At 40.9% G+C, this 20,759-nt stretch overlaps 3 protein-coding genes across 4 annotated transcripts; 1 reads left to right on the top strand and 2 right to left on the bottom strand.

The window, feature by feature from the left end:
- The first annotated feature begins 221 nt into the window (after positions 1-221).
- On the top strand, positions 222-2,268 carry LOC133732132 (fasciclin-like arabinogalactan protein 1). The gene has a single exon (XM_062159601.1). It carries the CDS (start codon positions 336-338, stop codon positions 1,560-1,562), a length of 1,227 nt encoding a protein of 408 aa, XP_062015585.1. The 5' UTR covers positions 222-335; the 3' UTR covers positions 1,563-2,268.
- An 11,207-nt stretch (positions 2,269-13,475) lies between these two features.
- On the bottom strand, positions 13,476-19,976 carry LOC133728633 (nudix hydrolase 10-like). Of its 2 annotated transcripts, XM_062156057.1 has the most exons (9): positions 19,831-19,976; positions 19,537-19,708; positions 18,161-18,226; positions 17,451-17,588; positions 17,119-17,196; positions 16,483-16,533; positions 16,346-16,380; positions 15,360-15,468; positions 13,476-15,156 (listed from the first exon to the last, which is right to left on the bottom strand). In XM_062156057.1, the coding sequence occupies exons 2-9, from the start codon at positions 19,705-19,707 to the stop codon at positions 14,947-14,949; spliced, it is 858 nt and encodes a 285-aa protein (XP_062012041.1). In that variant the 5' UTR covers position 19,708; positions 19,831-19,976; the 3' UTR covers positions 13,476-14,946. The 2 variants fall into 2 exon arrangements, with proteins under 2 accessions (XP_062012041.1, XP_062012042.1); XM_062156058.1 differs by lacking the exon at positions 17,119-17,196.
- On the bottom strand, positions 13,698-14,162 carry LOC133730588 (uncharacterized). Its single transcript, XM_062158149.1, has one exon. The coding sequence runs from the start codon at positions 14,160-14,162 to the stop codon at positions 13,698-13,700; it is 465 nt and encodes a 154-aa protein (XP_062014133.1).
- Positions 19,977-20,759: the final 783 nt, after the last annotated feature.

Genomic DNA, 20,759 nt, shown 5'->3' with positions numbered 1-20,759 from the left:
TTAATCATACAACAGCAAAGAAAAACCTAGAACCATTTTCCCACTTTTGCTACTAGGTTGATAGACCCACGGTCACTTCTTCTTAACAATAAAACAGACACAAAGTAACAAACACATGGAAGCAAATGGACCCCATGTCAACACGCAGTGGCTTCACCCGTAATATATTCCCCATCTAAGCCCTTTTTCTTATAAACCCTCCTTCACTCCAAACAAAACCACCATAAACCAGACAGGTTCCAGTTACACTTTCCCCCAACTCACTCACTCTCACTTTCCTCTCTCTCTCTCTCTCTCTCAACCCAAATTTCAAAATCCAGATCTGTTCCTACACAATGCAGCTCCGTCCGGCAACCACCGCCGGCGCCTTGGTCCTCTCCGTCGTCGTCTTGCTCTTCTCCGTCGCCCACGCGCACAACATCACGAGCATGCTGGCCAAGCACCCTGAGTTCTCCACCTTCAACCACTACCTAAGCTTGACCCACCTTGCCGCCGACATCAACGACCGCACCACCATAACCGTCTGCGCCGTCGACAACTCCGCCATGTCCGCCCTCCTCGCCAAGCACCTCTCCATCTACTCCATCAAGAACATCCTCTCCCTCCACGTCTTGCTCGACTACTTCGGCGCCAAGAAGCTCCACCAGATCACCAACGGCACCGCCCTCGCTGCCACCATGTTCCAGGCCACCGGCTCCGCCCCCGGCTCCGCCGGCTTCGTCAACATCACCGACCTCAAGGGCGGAAAGGTCGGATTTACCCCCGAGGACAACGACGGCTCCTTCGCCGCGCATTTCGTCAAGTCCGTCGACGAACTCCCCTACAACATCTCCGTCATCCAAATCAGCAACGTCCTCCCCTCCGCCGCCGCCGAGGCTCCGACGCCGGGCCCCGCCGAGGTCAATCTCACCGGGATCATGTCGGCCCACGGCTGCAAGGTCTTCGCCGAGACGCTCTTGGCCAACCCCGACGCGTCCAAGACCTTCGACGAAGCCGTCGACGGCGGCCTGACCGTGTTCTGCCCCGGCGACGACGCTTTCAAGGCCTTCCTGCCGAAATACAAGAACCTCTCGGCGCCCGGAAAAGCTGCATTGCTGGAGTACCACGCCGCTCCGGTGTACCAGTCCATGCCGATGTTGAAGTCCAACAATGGGTTGATGAACACTTTGGCCACCAACGGAGCGGAGAAGTACGACTTCACCGTCCAAAACGACGGTCAGGCGGTGACCCTCAAGAACAAGCTAGTGACGGCCAAGATCATCGGCACGCTTATCGATCAGCAGCCCCTTGCTATATACACTATAAACAAGGTTTTGACGCCCAAGGAGCTGTACAAGGGAGCGGCTCCAACTCCGGCGCCGGCTCCGGCACCAGAGAAAGCCGCCGACGCTCCCAAGAGTTCCAAGGCGGCGCCGTCCCCCGACGACGCCGATTCCCCGGCTGACTCGCCGGAAGACGACCCGGCCGATCAGACTGCTGACGACAGTGGAGCCTTTGCGTTGGGAAGAGTGGGGTTTGGGGGTTTGATTCTCAGCGTGTGCCTTGGCTTTTCACTGTTGTAAGTTTTTTATTTTTTATTTTATTTTTACCTACTGGGAAATAAGTGAGGCAGTTTGAGATAATTTTTCATTTCTTTCAATTGTTTGGTGTGTGTGGGGGTGTGATTTTTATTTTTGTGTAATTTGTGGGGGGGAATTTGTAAGGTTTTGATTTTGGTTTGTTGGTGTAAGTTTGGCTAGAACTTGTTGGTAGATTTTATTTTATTCTATATGCATAGGCTCCGTTTGGTTGGTAAGAATGTCAAAATAGGAAAATGATTTATTTTCTTTTTCAGAAATAGATTTTGGTATTTTTATGTGGGTGTTTGAAACATTACTTTTCAGTATTATTCTGGAATTAATTTTCCATTTCTTTTCTGGCTTTACGAGAGAGTCAATTTCCAGTTAAATTTTATTTTTTTATTTCCTTTCCAATCTCTAATTACAACCAAACAACACTTTTAAATGGAAAATGAAATTAATTTCCATTTCATAGCATGATTTTCTGCCATCCAAACGGGGCGGGGCCTTAGAGGGATGTTTTCACTCTATCATCGTATAATTGCTGCATTCAGTAAATTTTTGTTCATATCATATCCATGAAACAGATTTTACTGGTGTGATCTCAGGCATTGCCTTTAATTTTCCTTTAATTACTGTTGGATTTTAATTCTTTTCAGTAATGTCTTGTGTTGAAAAATTATATAATACGTTAAAGAATTTGTTACTCCACTAGGTTCAACTGTTATTCGATCTAAATTCAATAGGGAAGAATGATGAAGAAAATAAATAAATTTCATCTACCTTATTATTCTCAATCCTAATTATTTAAATCCAAGAATCAGTTGAGCATAACTAAACAGGAAATTCTCCAAGTGAGTGATCATGATTGCTTGGAGGAGTCTGCTCCATGAACCAAAAGAGTGGAGTTTAACCTTCAACACAATAGATTCCTGTACAAATTTCATTTTTGTGGCGAACAAATCTTTACCATAATGAGAAGCAAAGGACCTTTTGTTGTACACTTGTACTTACAGTAGTGTATATGACCTTCTAAATTAATGAACATGTTTTAATGATTTCAATAGTAGTTTGGCATGAGAAGAGCCTGGAAGATATGAGTTGGCAATCAATTTTTTTTCATGTCAACCTCAATGGCCATATCACATCCCGTTCCTATAAATAGTTCACATGTTCACAACTGGAAAGCTTAGTAGATGCAATCTTTCAATAATCAGAGGCCTCTGTCAACAATGTATTGACATTAGGAAGGAAATGATACAACGTGGAAGAAGAAATAGTGCATTTCCGAGCCAGATCAAGTTTTTTTTTTTTTTTTTTTTTTTTTTTTGGCAATGAGTATTTGGGAGGGGAGAGGCAGGTCCCTCCGGTCCAGGAACATAATGATGGACCGTTGCCCCGATTACTCGAGGCAGGCCTTGGCAAGAGTCCAATTAACATCTGGGCCCCGAGCCAGTTACAATTGGGAGTAGACAGACCCCCGCAACGTCTCAAAGCCCACACTACCACACTGAAGTGGTCAGGTGGTAGGACCCGCAGGCATCCGCAATCAAGCCTTCGAGATGACTTAGACACCCGTAAAGTTGGCACGTTTCACCAGCGTTCACATGGGCCCCGCAAGACTCCGACACTCAACAACCTACCAACAGGGGATAAATTGACAACTCTGGGGCTCGAACCTTGGATGGGGGTGCCAACCAAGGCAAGATCCTTGCTTTTGCCAATCCTGCCTACCCTTGTTGGCAGCCATATCAAGTATTAGACGGTGCATTCCTCACTCGGAGGCTTCATCACTTTGTCAATCCCTCTATAGTGAGGAAGGCTGTCTCCTTCCCTAGGTAGCAGCGGATCTGGAACTCACCTGCAAGCAAATCCAAGTTGCTGTGAAGCCTGAAGCTTGTTGATAGTGCATGCAGCTTCCATGTGCAGGCCACGACTCACCGGGTCTTGCCCCAGCTCTAACCCGACCTAATTGCGACTCGTGGATCCCGGCCCAAATTTTTACCGTCGGATTGCCTACTGTAAGGTCACCATTGGAGCCGGATTTGGGATCTAGGTTGGTTGGATATGGACCTACTTGGTTTATTGACATGGGATCCTAGTCTTTGGTTCTTATTTTTGTGAGGTAGTTTGCGTTATGGTCATGGTGAGTATCAGTGCTTTTGTTACTTTACTGAAGATTTCTCTATAATTGGTGCGGGGATTGATTACTTTTGTCAAGTTTTGTGTTGGATCTGCATGGTTAGTCATACATACTATCAGTTATATTTCTTGTCACTTGACTGACATTAGAGGCTTTATCAGATATACTTGGTATCTCATCACGTCATTGTTAGATTTATTTTTCGATGCCCGTTGCATCTATATTTTCAATTTTAATGCAATTTTGGCATCTATCATGTGTGCTTTTTTATATTTAATATATGTTTGGTCAACATTTAATTAAACTCAAAATACATCCGTCATAGTTTATTAGTCTCCCTTTTTGCCTTTGGGGTTAACCTAAGTGAGTGAGGTAGAATCACAAGCAAGTTAGTCATCAAAAACCCCAAGCGCCGTCTACGTACGTTGCCACCAAACTCTGGCAGTCCTCCTCCCATCATGCTGCAAGGTAGTATTCTAGTCTGGAATTGTCGAGGGATAGTAAACCTCGAGACTCAAAGAGCCCTGGTAGATCTTGTCCAGGCTTGCAAACTATATCTCATCTTTCTTGCTGAAACACTAGCATAGAAAACCCTAATCGACTCTATCACTCAAAAGTTGGGATTCAAAGACAATATCTGCTTCTAACATCAAAGAGATTCTCAAGGAGTAGCCTTATTGTGGAATGATGACACTCATGCGGAATTTAGATCCTCATCTGCTCATCATATTGACGTTGTTATTGGAAAACCAGGGGATACAACAAAATGGAGGTTTATCGGTATTTATGGTTTGCTGCTAGAGATGCAAGAACGCAAACCTGGGACCTCATCCAATCTCTTGCTGCAGAGCCATGTACTCTTCCATGGCTTATGGCAGGAGACTTTAATGAGATTATGTCACAGGTCCAAAGCATGTTGCCATGCCAATGGAGATGTTTAGAAGAACTATGACTGACTGCAGTTTTGCTGAGATGGGTTTTGTGGGAAGCAGATTCACATGGAGTAACAAATATACCAAAGAAAGCCTGGATAGGGGCTTTCAAACCTTGCAATGGCGGAGTCTCTTTCCATTTAGCAGAGTGATCACCCTCAATCCATCAGAGTCGGATCATTGCCCTATTTTGGTGGAAGTTAGTGCTGAAAAAGTGCAGTGTAGAAGAGTGAATAGGCTCTTTCGTTTTGAGGAGATGTGGCATGGACATCAAACCTGCATTGACATCATTCAAAAGGAATGGGCGCTGCCTACTATAGAAAATGCCTTGAGTCAAATTGGTTTCAAATTCAAAGCTATTGGTTAGAAACTTGTTCATTGGCACAAGACGGATTTTGACAAACAAAGGGCTGGAACGAGAGTGATACATGAGAAACTAAATGACATTATGAAGTTGCCTTTTTCTCCAGATCAATATGAAGAGCAAAGAACCTTGCATGCCAAGTATAGTCATTTACTGTCACAGCAAGAGAAGTACTGGAGGCAAAGATCTAGGGCTACTAGCTCAAAGATGGGGACTGAAATTCTGCCTTTTTTCATCAGCATGCTAGTAATAGAAAAAGCAGAAATACCATTAAGAGACTAAATGATGAGCAGGGACAATGGCAATCGGAACTGGCTGAAATCCAAAGATTATTGTTATCATACTTTAGGTCGGTCTTCTCCTCGGAAGGTTGTGACTCTAGTGCACTTCACACTGTGATTAATGCTACACCAATAAAAGTAACCGGCAGCATGAATGACACTCCTCTCCAGCTTTATACAGATGATGAAATCAAAGCTGCACTCTTTCAAATGCATCCGTCCAAAAGTCCTGGCCCAGATGGTATGTCACCATTCTTCTTCCAAAAATATTGGAATGTTGTGAACATGGATGTTTGTACTGCCATTAGAAATTTTCTGGAGAAGGGTGAGTCATGGCAAGAGTCAAATTATACTTATCTTTGTTTGATCCCCAAAATTAAATCTCCTAAAGTTGCTGCCCACTTTAGGCCAATTGCTCTATGTAATGTGATTTGTAGAATTGCCTCCAAAGTGGTTGCCAACATATTGAAAACTATACTACCTGAGATCATCTCACCACTCCAAAGTGCATATGTCCCAGGTCGTTTAATTTCTGATAATACATTAGTGGCCACAGAAGCTGCTCATTTCATGCATCAACTTAAAAGCCAAGAAACAGTTTTTTTTTTTTCCTCCTTGAAACTCGATATAAGCAAGGCTTATGATTGTTTGGAATGGCAGTTCATTCATGCAATGTTACTGAAGCTGAGTTTTAATCTTCTTGGGTCCAAATGATTATGAGCTGCATTACACAAGTTACTTATTCGATCCTCATTCAGGGTGAACCAACTGCAAAAATTATTCCCACAAGAGGCATTAGGCAAGGTGATCCATTGTCACCTTACTTGTTCATTCTATGTTCAGAAGGGTTGTTTGCTTTGATCTCAAAGGCCATTCATAACAATGCTATTGTAGGGCTTAAAATGTGTCCACAAGCTCCAACTCTCCATCACCTTTTCTTTGCTAGATAATAGCTTCATATTTGGCACAGCTAATGAAGTTGAATGTTATAGGTTTAAAGAGATCCTTGACACGTATGAAAGAGGCTTTGGTCAAAAGGTGAATTATCAGAAGAGAAGTGTGGTTTTTAGCAATAATGTGGACATGGAAGAGCAGAACATATTGGCTTCCATCTTAGCTGTTGAAAGAGTGGATGAGCATGATAGGTATTTAGGTTTACCATTGAGAGTTGGTAGATCAAAAACTGTTATTTTTGAGTATATTAAGGAGAAACTAACAAATAAGCTCATCAATTGGAAAAGCAAAATTCTTAGTTGTGTAGGCAAGGAAATCTTGATCAAAGCAGTGACACAAACAATGCCCTTGTATGCCATGAATTGCTATCTCTTGCCAAAAGGACTATGTGATGACATTCACAAGTTGTGTGCTTCTTTCTTTTGGGGTGACACTGATGATAAAAGTAAAATACATTGGAGAAGTTGAGAAAGATTGTGTTTAACAAAGCAGGAGGGTGGCATGGGATTCAAGAACCTGTATACATATAACCTAGCCATGCTAGCAAAGCAAGCTTGGAGACTTGTTGCCAATCCTCAATCACTCATTGCAAGGTTATACAAAGCTAGGTACTTTCCTAATAACTCTTTTTAGGAGGCAGAGTTGGGAGACTCACCATCTTTTTCATGGAAGAGTATCGTCACTAGAAGACCGATATTGAAAGCTAGAGTGTAGTGGAAAATAGGTTGTACATACCTCCAATAATATGGAGTATTTACTACATCACCAAGCATAAGTAACACCTACTTTGGGACATCCACAAGACATGGCAAGGCCCAACCGAGACATGCATCGTGTAGCCCTATGTTCAGGCTACGCGGCGGTATCCGGAAGTCGCAAATCCGCCACCGGGAAGCCACCTTCCCGCCCTTGCCAACATGCCTCCACAAACATGACTTTCTACATGCTTCTAGGCTTTCTAGACTAGAATTATGTGGGTACTTGTCCCACATCGAAGAACAAGTAGAGAAAGGGCATTCCTTCATCTATAAAAGGAATGCCCCCCCCTCCCACAACACACATTCACTCCATTACAACACACTTTTGTAATCATGTTAGGCCGCAAGGCTCAACACACACTAGTACCGGCATTCCCATTCGCGTGTATACATCAACATGTATCACGCACCTCATACGTTTATATATGCCAACCCATATCGATGCAACTCACATCTTGTTGCCCAATGCAACGAGCATTCTACATATGCCTGTCTTCTTGTCTTTGATTGTACAGGTTAACGAGTCCCTTGCTTACGGAGTTCGGGGACTTGTAGGGGCTCCGTACCGCCCGGTTACTTATGCTTGATGACTTCGTGATTTGAACTCCCCAACCAAGAAGCTACTCTTACTCGGGGACTTCGGGGACTTGTACATACCTCCAATAATATGGAGTATTTACTACATCACCAAGCATAAGTAACACCTACTTTGGGACATCCACAAGACATGGCAAGGCCCAACCGAGACATGCATCGTGTAACCCTATGTTCAGGCTACGCGGCGGTATCCGGAAGTCGCAAATCCGCCACCGGGAAGCCACCTTCCCGCCCTTGCCAACATGCCTCCACAAACATGACTTTCTACATGCTTCTAGGCTTTCTAGACTAGAATTATGTGGGTACTTGTCCCACATCGAAGAACAAGTAGAGAAAGGGCATTCCTTCATCTATAAAAGGAATGCCCCCCCCTCCCACAACACACATTCACTCCATTACAACACACTTTTGTAATCATGTTAGGCCGCAAGGCTCAACACACACTAGTACAACATTCAAGTGGACGTAGTCTCCCGCTCATGCGGAGGCGAACCACTATACTTCGCTTGTGTCATTCTCTCTCTCTCTCTCTCTCTCACTTAAGCTAACTAGCGACCCCCTCGGTCACTAACGTTAACATAGGTGATGGCCATTCAGTAAACATTTGGCAGGATAAGTGGATTTCAGTGTATCCTCAAGTTCACTTTCAGCAATCGAAAAATACTGAATTTCAAGTTATGGCAGATCTGATTAATGAGGAGGCCATAGAATGGATTACAGCTTCTGTACATGCTCTCTTTCCACATGACATAGCAGAAAAAATATTGTGTTTTCCACTTGGGAGACGTACTTGTTCTGATCGTCATATTTGGAGTCCAGAGAAGAAAGGTTTTTATTCTATGAAATTTGCATATTAGATTGCTAGGCAAAAAGTGTTACAAAATGCTCTTGCTTCCACTTCAAACGGAGATCCATTCAAGGAGCTTTGGAAACAACTTTGGAAGGCAAAAGTTCCGGGTAAGGTTCTTATATGCAATTGGCGATCTTGTAATAATCTCTTACCTACAAGAGAGAGACTACTCACCAAGGGTTATACTGGAACTACTGAGTGTTTCAGCTGTCTCGGGAAGGGTATGATCCAGCTGAACCACAAGATGTCTCAGTCTGCTATTATCGTGTCACACCTCGAACCCGGGTCAATTTTTTTTAAATATTTCCCGAAATCCGAGGTGTGAGTAAAAATAAAAATAAACGAATAGAAAATAAAATAGACACTTTGTTAATGGAATTGACTTCTCATGTTAATGGAATCGACACCTCGAACCCGGGTCAATTTTTATTTTATTTTTGTGGACTCATTTTTGTTAATATAGGGGGTGTGCATTAAGCAATTGGAGATGTGTATATAAAACTTCATTAGTGTTAACTTCATCAAAATCTTTACAATACCTTTTGTGAACACCGAAAATAAAAATTTAAAACACGAAAAAAAAAATCAATCCTTTTTTTTTTTTGAAATAAAAATCAATCCATTTTTTTTTAAAATAAAAATCAATCTCTTCTTCCTTGCTCATAGCTGTTAACTTACTAATTTTTTGACATGAATTGAAATAGATGAACATTTAAATTGAAAGAAAAAATAAAATAAAATCAATTTTAATTTTATTAGAAAACTTTAATTATTTTACTTTCTCTATTAGTATAAATTATATGCCCGCCCATGGCAAGCCTCTGGCTTCGTCGTTGTGTGGAGAGTGCGGCCGGACGGGACTGTCTTGAGACTATGGCTCTGGTGGTCTGAGAAGTCGCTGCCGCTTCTGTAGGTTTGTTGAGGCAGCGGGGTCTGATTTAGAGCCTCCGATGCGTGGCGGTGGGATGTACAGAGGTGGAGCTTGGAGGTTGTTGGTCGTGGCAGCGTGGTCATTGCGGTGTGATGCAGGCGGCGTGGTCGTGGTGTTGATGATCGTGGCGGCGTTGGTGCAGGCGACGTGGGCGTGGGCATTGATGGTCGTGGCGGTGTTGATGATCGTGGCGGCATGGTGCAGGCGACGTGGGCTTGGCGGCGTGATGGTCGTGGCGGTGGCCTAGACCGAAGGCAGGGAAGCCTGCTGTATGTGTTGCAAGAACGTGGAGGAGGGGAAGATTTGGGCCGGGTGCTGATCCACCTGCTGGGCTGGGTTGTGGCTTTTATTTGGGCTGCCTTTTGGGCTATTCTATTTAGTTAGTTTTCTTGCTTTCTAATTAATTTCCTATTGTTTTAGGGCAACTATGAGTTTTTACCTTAGGCTTGCTTATTTACTATGTTATTTCATAGTGTATAGGCTTGCTTAAATAAGTGAGCATGGGTACCGTCAAATGATCGGACCTAATCTGTTACACCCCACACCTGATATACCTTTTTACCGAGTTACATGAAATTCTTATTGGTTACCGTTCACGATTTTAATTTTAACATTTAGGGGGGTGGTTAAAAAATTGACTTTTTATGAGTTATTAATTTGAGAAAATTTCCTTCATGAAAGTTGTAGAGGACGTTAAACCGAGCGCGTGCATATGTGGTACGTAAAAATCGGAGTTCGTATGTGGAAGTTATAGCTTAAAATGTGAAGTTACTGTTCATGGTAACAAAAATATAAATATGGAAAGTTACCACTGTAGGTTTCCATTTTCGGAAACCCGGTAACTCTCCCTCTCTCTTCTCCCCCGACCCTTTCCCCTTTCGGCCCGAACTGGTTACCTCCGGTTTCTTCCTCCTCCGGCCGACCCACGACGGAATCCGGCTACCCCCAAGCTCGGTTTCTTCCCCCGGTCACGTCTGTGGAGGTATCTTTGGACGATTTGGCCGGAAAAGCTCGGATCGAAGGAAATTCCTCCTCGGTTGCAGTTTTGGGATTTTGCCGATTTCCGGCCATTCCGGCCACCTCCGGCCGCCATATTCCCATCGAAGGTACGGTTTTTGATGGTGATTATTTTCCCTAAGGTGGTTCGTTCCAATTTGCATTGTAGAAGCCGAATTGATAATTTTCCATTCTAGGGTTCTTGGAGCTTCGGGGCTTTCCTTCACCGGCTCGATTCGGCCACTTAGAGGTAAAATTGATCAATGTTGTAGTTGAGAAGTTGTTTGGGTCTGTTGAGATGATGTTGTTGCCGGAATTTGGTGGTCATCGGAGAAGGTCGCCGCCGGCGCGTGGTCCCCACGCGCCGCCACTGTAGGTAGCGCGTGGAGGCGCGTATAGCAGGGTTTTAGATGTCGTTTTAATCCCCTATACCAGTTAATGATTGTAGAATGTAATGTGTGAAGTTTGGTTGACATCGGAGGAATTTCGGATTGAGTTTAAATTGTATAATTAACGGTTTGCGTGAATTCGAATGCCGGAATTATTTCGAATTCACTCGAGAATTAATTTATCGATGATTGAATATTGACGGAGTATTAAGGATGGATGTTGTAGAGTGTTGAGAAGTCGGTTTTAGGAGGGGGGATTATTTTGAATTTCCGATTATAAGTATCGTAAAGTTAAAGTTCAGTCCTGTGAATTATACATATTTATGATTGTTATTCGTACAGGGCGAGAGGAGTCTTCGTACGAGGAAAATACCGAGCGACGTCAGGATTGAGCATATATAGTGAGTGGACTTTTGTTTTAAATAATGATGCATGCGTTTATTTCTTGAATTAATTCTTTATTTAATTATCATATTACTTTTCAAGCATATTATTTGTTTCCGGAATTTGATTATTGGTTTATCTCATGGATTTGCTTTCAATAATGATTTTCTGAGATGGATTATGATTTACCTCGGTCATGAATTTCGGATATTAATTCGTTATGCTCGGATTCGAGTTTGTGATTTATGTTGATTTCCGGAGTTTCATATTTAATTTCATTCATCGATTTGAGATTTCTGAAAGATTTTCGAAATGGGATTTCGATGGAATTATTTCTTGTTTATTTATTCGATCTTTGGTTTTGGCATTGGGAATGCCTTAGTAATGATTTCGGTTTGAGAATTTTGATTTTGTTTGATCTCGCCTTTCTGCCATTGATTTGGAGATACCTTTGGCGTGTGGGACACGTCGTTGGAAATTCTTTTACGAGAGATGGGGGAAGCCTTATGTATTTTGGATTTACTGGATTTTCGGTTATGTTTCCCTGTGCCATACTGAGGGGTGATTTTATCATGCTAGCATTGATTTTCCGCCTTTGTGGCGCGGTGATGGGATCACCGTAGCCCTTCCGCCTTTGTGGCGCAGGTTACTGTCTCTGTGACAGTAATTCTGTAGCCCAGTATCCTATCGCTACACTTAGTGGCGTAAGGGTATATTACGGGAGTTATGGGAGTTCTTTAGCCTGGGAGGCTATCACCCAACCAAGCCTGAGTGGCTTATTCGTATGGCTATCATCTTCCCCTACTTATACTATTTTTGACTAGCGGGGACTAGTCTGAGTTTTCTTAACCAGCGGGGCTGGACTTATATTTTCGAGTATTGAAATTTCAATCTTTTACTCTGTTGTTGTGACTAGCGGGGCTAGTCGGTTTTCTAGAGTTCAACGTTTTTCGGATTATTTTCTTAAGTGTTTTATAAATGTTGCATGCATCCGGATTTTATATATATCGAAAATGTGGGAAAGTATAAAATCCATTTGGTTTATATTTGTTTATTTTTGTCCACTCACGCTAACGTTTTTATGTACTTTCCCCTGGGCCCTTCGGTTTCAAATGCCCAGATTGCAGTACTGTTGCTCGGTGTACGAGGGTGAGCCATAGTGACCGTACCTGCTTCCGCCATCACATTCTGTAGGTTACCTGGTTAACCTACTGTATTCCTTGTTTATTTATATTCCTAGAATGCTCTGATTACTAAGGGATATGTGACCCAACTTATATGTATTATATTTGAGGTCTATGGCCTAACTTTGGTGATTGTAGTAACTTGTACCTTTCGGAGATTATGTATGATGTTTTTAACTTTGAGACGGATTTGGAGGAATTTGGGAGCAGGGTGGCTCCAGGAGTTATGGTTGGATGATTAGAAGTGAATTTTGGTTTTCCGCAGGATTTTGGGTTATCCATTTTTAAGGGAGGTTATGCCGAAATTTTTGGTAAATCTCCTTTAAAGGTGGGTCCCGCAGGGCCACTTCGGATTCCAGGGTGGAATTCGGGGCGGGTCTTGTCATAATCTATGTATCGCTGTGGTTTACCACAAACTCTTTATCTACCCAGAGATGGTAGAGGGAGGATATGTAATGGTCCTTTCTGGCCTGAGTATTAATATATCGACATGATATTCTTCAAAAAAAAATAAAAAAAAAATAAATTATATGAGAGATTTTCGTTAATAAATTTTTTCTTTTTTTAAATTACATGTTATAAGGATATTTTTAGAAAGATATATGAGTTAATTACTAAATTTTATTTAATTAGATATGTCATATAAAGATATTTTTGAAAAGATAAATGAGTTAGATAAGTAAATTGAATAACTAAAATTAAAATATAGGGTGTAATAACTGAGTAGAGTGAACAAAAAAGAGGTAGAGTGACAATAACCGCACCCATATATATAATATCTTTTCCTTGGACAATTATTTGCAATCCCAATTTAACTGAAAACGCTAGACCCTAAAACAACGTCTTGTAAAGCACGAATATAATGCGCAAATTTCGCCAGAGAGCGTTTTGGTATTCTCTCATAAAAAAAAAACATACAAAGTGGATAAGTACGTGTTCAAATAGAGGGCTCTCTTGTGTCAGCAAAAGTAGTATATGCCAGCTACATAGCACAAAGATGGAAGCTCTTCTGCTACATGGCATTAGAGAACGCCTTCCACCGACTGAATTTTTCTTTCGGTATCACGAATTGCATACAACCATGTGTCTATATCATGAGTAGCATACAACTATGTGTCTCTCGTTTTTAACACGTAAAAACAACAAGTGCTAATACCGGAAGAATGAGAAACTAACATTAAGTACATATAACATGAAACCCATCCCTGCTCAGTGCTCAATTTAACCATTATTATCAACCCAAATTGTAGACTCACTACAGTAATCATCAGCTGGTATGAATAGTAGTACCCATCGATGGAACAAGGGTTTATTGCCTACTAGATCGAATTTAAAACATTTACATAACAAGGCCACAGAATAGACCATCCCAAGCTTAAAAGATAACAGCAGCTGAGAACAGCACCATCACAAGTACTGAAAGCAAGACTGACAAAGGAGACGAAGAAGCCGAATTGTAAGGGTAAGGCACATATCCTCCTCCTCCTCCTCCTCCAAAGGTCCCTGGAGGGGTGAGGTACTGAGGAATCGGGCCCGGAGGGGAGTATCCCTGAGGGTATTGGCAACACTGATACTGACCTGGGGGACATTTTCCTTGATGACTAGGCTGTTGAGGCGGTGGCGGTGGCTGGTACTCTCCGGTTTGTGATGGTGGAGGTGGGGGATATAAGGGGTCCCCTCCTGCGGGAGGACATGGGTACTGACATGTAGTGCAAGTGACGCAATTAGCACTAGGAGAAGCAGGTGTGGCGTCTCCAGAGATCTCCTTGATGAAAACAAGGTTGGAGAAGACAGACAAACACAGTGCTGTGAAAAACACAGCGAGTTTCAGAGGAAACATTCTTCTTCTTCCTCCTGGTTCTGGTAAGAGAGCTAGCTATGATGTATCAGAAGAAAGAGGTGGGATTACAATGATGATATTTTGTTCAGATATATAAAAACCCAGCTGCTAGCTTCTTTCTCTCTCTGGTTTGGAGCTTTCAGCTTTTATTCCTGAAACCCGGATTTGCTGCCGCATGGCAGACCATTTGTCATAATTATGTACAAGAAGAGCCTGGAAGCCTCAATTTACATGCATATGCTTCTACTGTTCTACATATGGACAACTTAAAAAATAAAAAATAAAGGAAGAGAGAAAAATCTTTCACATTTTTATTTTTGAAAATTCTAAAATGACTCACCCTTTCATGTATACAGGTCCCACATCAGCTTGAAAGAGTTTGAAAACAAGTTGATAGCAAAACTCCACTTCCCATTCAAATCAAAAGCCAAAACAAGCTGCAAAGGAAGGATCATACCGTTGATTTTCTCCTTGAGCAGCTGGGTTGTGGCTGTGCTAGGGATTTTTGTTGGTAACCTTCTTTTATTCATCGGAAAAAACAAAAAAAGCCAAAACAAATGTAAACTAAAGGACCATTCTCAAGTTCTCAACTCAACACAATCTTCTTTCTGTCTGTTTCTTATTGCTTTCTTTAACGAGCCAAGTAAACAAAGTTAAATTGTGTCACACAGCTGGTGACAAGAAGAAATATGAGAGACAGAAAACACACTTGGAGCAACAAAGAAGGAATGACACCTTAATATTACAAAACAATGTAGAGTTATAGAGATAATGAAACATGCATCTAGGACTGAACCGAAGAAGTTAGGCACTGAATCTCCTGCCTATTTAAATAAAAATAACTCAACCTATCGTCAAAAAATGATTCTATAGACAGTGGAGAAAATCCAGCATAGTTCCCCTTTACTTTTGCCAAGCAAAGCTCATGGATGCACTTGAAGAGCCCATGTTTTTGGGTGACTGGTTGAGCTGCGAATTCCTCGAGTGAAATCCACTACATGAAACAAAAACAATGCCACAAAGTTATGGTCAGTTTTCTTATGCAGTTACTTGATTCACTCTAAAATATATGAGACCATTCGAATTTAGGCATGTACAAGAAACATAACTGATAAAGTGGACAAATTGTACTGATAACTCGATTTTCAGAAATTAATTTCAGAAGTATGTCAGAACGCATTTTCAACAAAAATTTACCTTAGCTGCCTCAATCTCTAGGTCTTGCTTTTGGATGTCAAAGGATAGAGGACGCATCATGCACACAAAAAACAGATCCGACTTCTCAAAAAATAACTTGTGTGCTTGCCTATAGGTAGGAAACAGGAAAGTATGTAGGATTAGAATCTACACCATGGTTTACATCTGTAAAGTAGAAGAAAAGATTTGAAATTCAATAAATCCATGCTAATGAGAAGCAAAACTGGAGCCAATAAAGAAAGAAAAAACGCTATGCAATCAATTGCGTGATTTCAGAATCTCTCTAGAGGTACTCCTCTGAGCATTTTTGTTTTACTAGAAAGAGGGCTTGAGATATGAGTTTGAAGGAAAAGGGTCAAATATTGAATGGGAGCAAAAGAACCATCTACTTATTCTAGAGGAGTAGAGGGTGCTGTTTACTCAGTCAGAGATGAAATCTGCTACTTTGCCTAGCAAAAATTGAATTGTTTACTTTCTATAATTCTACAGCTGAAAATTTCATAATTGAAGGTCAACACCTGAGCATCAACAAGATATGACCAGCACCCAAGTGCTGGCCTTTGCCCACTGGCACTGGCGTTGGCATAGGAGAACAAAGAACAAGTTTACATAAGGGTAAGATTATGGATGGTGTATTGAAAAACTCGGAATTTGAAATTGTTTTATGGTTGGAGAACACTTGGTGGATGCAGATATAATTCACCCAAATGACAAAAGCAGGTTACATCATGATGGTATTGCTAAAGTTAATCCTATAATCACGTGACTAGGGTTTTGGAAAATGTTTAAGATGAAGCACCTTTCAGTCACATCCCTGAATCGATCAAAGATATCGGTCCACAATTAAGGATACCAGTATAATTTGCATCCAGATCATGTTTCATGACTTGTTGGCACACATGATTTAGTTTTGCCATCTATAATTGAGTTGATTTCAAAAAAAATTTAAAAAAAATGCATGAATTCAAGACTCTGAAAACTTGTACCTGAATGCTAATACCTCTGAAAACTCTGCATCAATCTGAAGCGGTGCAAACCAGTGGAATTCATCACACCATTCATATTGGTATCATAAACTATAAGGAGTAAATATAATATAGATACATGGAAATTGATAACTTACTCCTGTTTCTTCTTTAACTTCCCTTACAGCTGCCACAGTAATATCCTCACCCTGTAATTGAATAGCTTATTTAATGTCCGGCCGTAACAAGCATAACAGTTTACAAATAATTAAGAATGCTGCTATTCCCACCCTTTCTCATATTTCCCGCCCTCACTAAATTGCTGGAAAAAGAAAACGCTCTTTCCTGTTATTCCATATTGCCCCTTACGAATTAACTTAGACCAAAGAAAAGAAACTAACTCACTCACTCATCCACTACATACTCTTCCACCACCCACAATTATTATGATACCCATCCACTCATCTCCTTCCACCATTTTAATTTCTTTCATAAACACCAAGTCTGTTCTCTCAGCAGAAGGTGAAACCTATTATACCAGTTATTTGCTAGTTTTCTGTACATCCTATAAGGTTATACTCATCTCTTTCTATTTCTTTCTTTCTACAACTTGATTACGATGATTAGCTTATGTGATACAGAATAAGAGATATTTATTGCAGGGGGATGGTTTCATTGTGACTTCCATGCCACAACTGAAAATTCCACTCATGAAAGGTGAGTGGGGGAAGTAAGATAGGCGGGTAGGAATAATTGCACTCCTGAATAAAATACTGCTTAGTTAAGGTAGATACCTCATCAACTATACCGGTAGGGATTTTCCACACACCTGTTCCTTGTAACCTGCCACTCTTTTCCTGGACTACAAGCATCTATGTAGAAGAAATCTATTTCAAAACCAACAACAGATGATGATGACAAGGTTGCAGAAAATGAAAGACCTACATGTACAGTATGCACATGGACTGAATTAGAACAGGATATTCCAGTCAGAGAGAGAGAGAGAGAGCAGACTAATTTAAACTGCCATTCAAAAGATAGCACCTACTGTTTTACTTTTATCCAAACGATTAAACATTAGTAATTTTGTCCAAACGATTAAACATTAGTAGATGAGAGGGAGTACCTCGTTTTTATCATTCAAAATAATAGCACCAACGCCAACTCGGTGTGAAGCATTTGCAGGTATAGTATTAGTGGTTTCAGGAATCCAATAAACAAGCATGAGGTAATGTGGCTCAGCATGGTGGTAGTGAAATCCTTCCTGTCATCAAAGTAATAGATATAAGTCAAGCAAATAGATTTATCAGGATCAATGGACAGAACATGACATAAAGCAATCACTGAGTTATATGTGTCCGCTCTAGCTACCTTAACTCCCAAATATAAACTTTTGAAGAAAAATAGAAATTGATTCTGATGTCGAATTTTCAGTTTTCAGGTTAAAGTTCATGGTAACACTCTTACAGAAAATATGCAGTGTACTAATTCAGGGACCATTCCAGGGCTCCAGGCTCTAGATTTTGTTAGCTTTTGATTTAACTAGACACTAAAATATAGTTACTAGGATTAACAGTTAAAATATGAACATGAAACCTAAGACCTAACAACATTATATGAAAGTTAAACAATGATAATATTTCTCATAGATTTTGTAGATCAATCCACAAATGAAATAAGGAAGATCAGACAAAGTGCATGTGCAACATAGATTTGTAGATCTTTCCCTTGTTATAAATGCAATTCAGAAATCAGAATCAACATGGTAGGTTGAAAATACCAAAACTAGCATGAAAACAGTTATGCCACAAATTAATAACATCGCAGAGTAATTACCTTAACTACCGTTTCAACAAGATTTACAAGTTCGATGGGTAATTTTATCCAAACTCCCTTCTTTCCCTGCATAGAGTATATGAAAAAAAAAAAATCATTGATAGAGGATAGAATAAATTTGAATATTCATAAAAGTTGAAATAAACACTGTTGCCATTAATCATATGCCTACAGAGACAAGAACACGTACCTAAACATAAAAGTAGATGGATACACAGTATATGACAAACAATATAGAATGGGCACCTTCACCATAGTTGAAAGACAATTTGTGAAGAAAGCCATTGATAGCAGCATTTGAATCCTCTCACATAAGGATGACAAGTACAACTCAAAATGAGTAACCTATGATTGTTCTTCGAATGATGTAACAAACCATCATTTCTTTATCAAACGTGTCAAAGTACACCATATTATTCCTATTGTCTGATAAATAACCAACAAAAATAGAGAGATAGAGAACAAAAGAGGAAAGAAAAGGTAATAAGAATTCTAGTTCATTATTAGAAGCTAATCCAAAATCAAATCAAATCAATATCCCAAATTGAATGAACTTGCCTGATTAAACCCCTGATACCACTTTTTGTTACTTTGCTATTATTCTTCCCCGGTTTTAATATTCTAATCTCAAGTTTTAGACTAATACAGTATGAGCATTTGTAACTTTGGAATTCAGCCTATTTTCCTCTAGGGGTAGAAGTAGCAACTAGAAAAACCAACAAAAGTTAATTTCAGAAATAGAATTGGATTTATCAGGATTCAGGAACAATCAAAAACATAAATATGATTGATTCCTTCAAAGTTTGGACTCTGAAGAGTAATAGATTGCAGCAGCAGCAGCAAATCAAAGTTGAACTCTGACATGTACTAAAGGACTGCAGGACCAGCATAGTGAGCATATATATGAGCGTGTAGAGGGAGGGAGGGCGAGAGAGAGAGAGAGTGTGTATAGACGAAGAGAAGTGAAAAGAAGAAAAGGGTGGAGTGAAACAACAAGGGAGCTATAGGCATCTATATATTTCATAATTCATATCCTAGCCAACTCAAAAAAAGTCAATCCCTATAAACCAATGCCTAAAATCATGATATCGCATCAGCAACTGAAAACCACTACACAAAGAATGACAAGTATCACTTGTTAAAAAGTGTGAAAACTACTATTACATAACATCTTTAAATAAAAAGCACTACTGACGAGAGGTATGCTAACTGAAAGACCTTGGTTTACAGGAACAAGAAGCACTAAATAGTCAAACAAGCAATCAAACTATTAAACCCATTAGTATAAGAAGTTCATATATCAAATAAAAAGTATAAGAACTTGCCAAACAAAAAACAAAAACAAAAAATTAATAAAAAGTATAAGACAGTGACACCTGTAGCCTCCATTGAACTATTGAAGTTCTAAGCGAAGTACGAAATGCCTGAGGCTCCATAGCATCCCTCATGTCCACAATAACACCTCCATGGTGATCATTCGTAGCAGGAAGTAGCTTAACAGTTCCATTCTCACAGACCTGGTCCGATGAATTCACTGAAACCGACATTCTTCCCACCAGGCCAGAAACAACAGAACCAAACCTCAGAACTCAAGATTGCAGAGAAGCACAAGAAAGATTTGAACAGCCAAATCAAATATGAAGAAAAGAAAATGAGCAGGAAAGCAAAACCTAGTTGAGACTTTCAATGGAGGCTTAAAGCTTTCAGGTCTTTCATTTTCAGCTTTCTCGGCTCTGTTGAACTCCCCCGTCCCCCGAGGTTGTAGGGGAGAATTTATAAATTTACGAGGGGGTCCCTCTACTCTGCGAAGAATTGCAGGATGACGTAAGTACCCGCTCACTGGAGGACCAATGGGAGATCTTCTGACGTCATCTGGCCCACGTGATTAAGAGCCGCCCATGTTGTTTTAGGATACGTGTGGGAGACTGAGTGCGAGGGACCACCATTAGATGGTGGAGAGGAGGGCGCGTTAACGGTTCGCGGCCACTAGTTGTAGTGCGATTACGATCGGAGCCCTCCATAATTGGTTGTCTGTATACGGCCCTGTAGGGCAGGACTCTGGGTTCATAGGTGCATTCATTTTTATGAATGAAGATTACAGACGGGCAGCGCAGTTTTGAACTCGGTCGACATACGAATTTCACGTGTGAAGGAGAAAGATTTTAACTATTTGATGCCTCTAGGGGACGGAAAAGTCTTGGGTGGATCAAGGTTCACATGCACCATGAGTTAATTCTCGGTACTGTTCGAATTTCACGTGAAGGAGAAAGATTTTAACTATTTGATGTCTGTGGGGGACGGAAAAGTCTTGGGTGGACCAAGGTTCACATGCACCATGAGTTAATTCTCGGTACTGTTCGAATTTCACGTGAAGGAGAAATTTTAACTATTTGATGCCTGTGGGGGTCGGAAGAGTCTTGGGTGGACCAAGGTCCACATGCATCATGAGTTAATTCTCGGTATTGTTCATGTGCATGTGGACCTTGGTCAATACTAGAATTTTCAGTGGGGGACGGAACTGGTTAATTGGAGTAGTGAGATTATGATACATCCCTCCATGATTGGTTGTGTTTGTATACGACTACGTAGTGTAGGACTC

Source organism: Rosa rugosa, chromosome 2, assembly GCF_958449725.1.
Source record: "Rosa rugosa chromosome 2, drRosRugo1.1, whole genome shotgun sequence".
In the NCBI taxonomy this organism is placed as follows: Eukaryota; Viridiplantae; Streptophyta; class Magnoliopsida; order Rosales; family Rosaceae; genus Rosa; species Rosa rugosa.
This window is presented reverse-complemented; position numbering and strand designations above follow the sequence as displayed.

What these genes read in the sequence shown, in the direction of transcription:
- LOC133732132 (XM_062159601.1), top strand. Translation starts at nt 336, where the DNA reads ATGCAGCTCCGTCCGGCAACCACCGCCGGCGCCTTGGTCCTCTCCGTC.
- LOC133730588 (XM_062158149.1), bottom strand. Translation starts at nt 14,162, where the DNA reads ATGTTTCCTCTGAAACTCGCTGTGTTTTTCACAGCACTGTGTTTGTCT.
- LOC133728633 (XM_062156057.1), bottom strand. Translation starts at nt 19,707, where the DNA reads ATGTCGGTTTCAGTGAATTCATCGGACCAGGTCTGTGAGAATGGAACT. An exon ending in TAGTTCAATGGAGGCTACAG is followed by an intron (nt 18,227 to 19,536) that starts GTGTCACTGTCT and finishes TACTCTATGCAG; the next exon opens with GGAAAGAAGGGAGTTTGGAT. An exon ending in CTACCGGTATAGTTGATGAG is followed by an intron (nt 16,534 to 17,118) that starts GTATCTACCTTA and finishes ATTCAATTACAG; the next exon opens with GGTGAGGATATTACTGTGGC.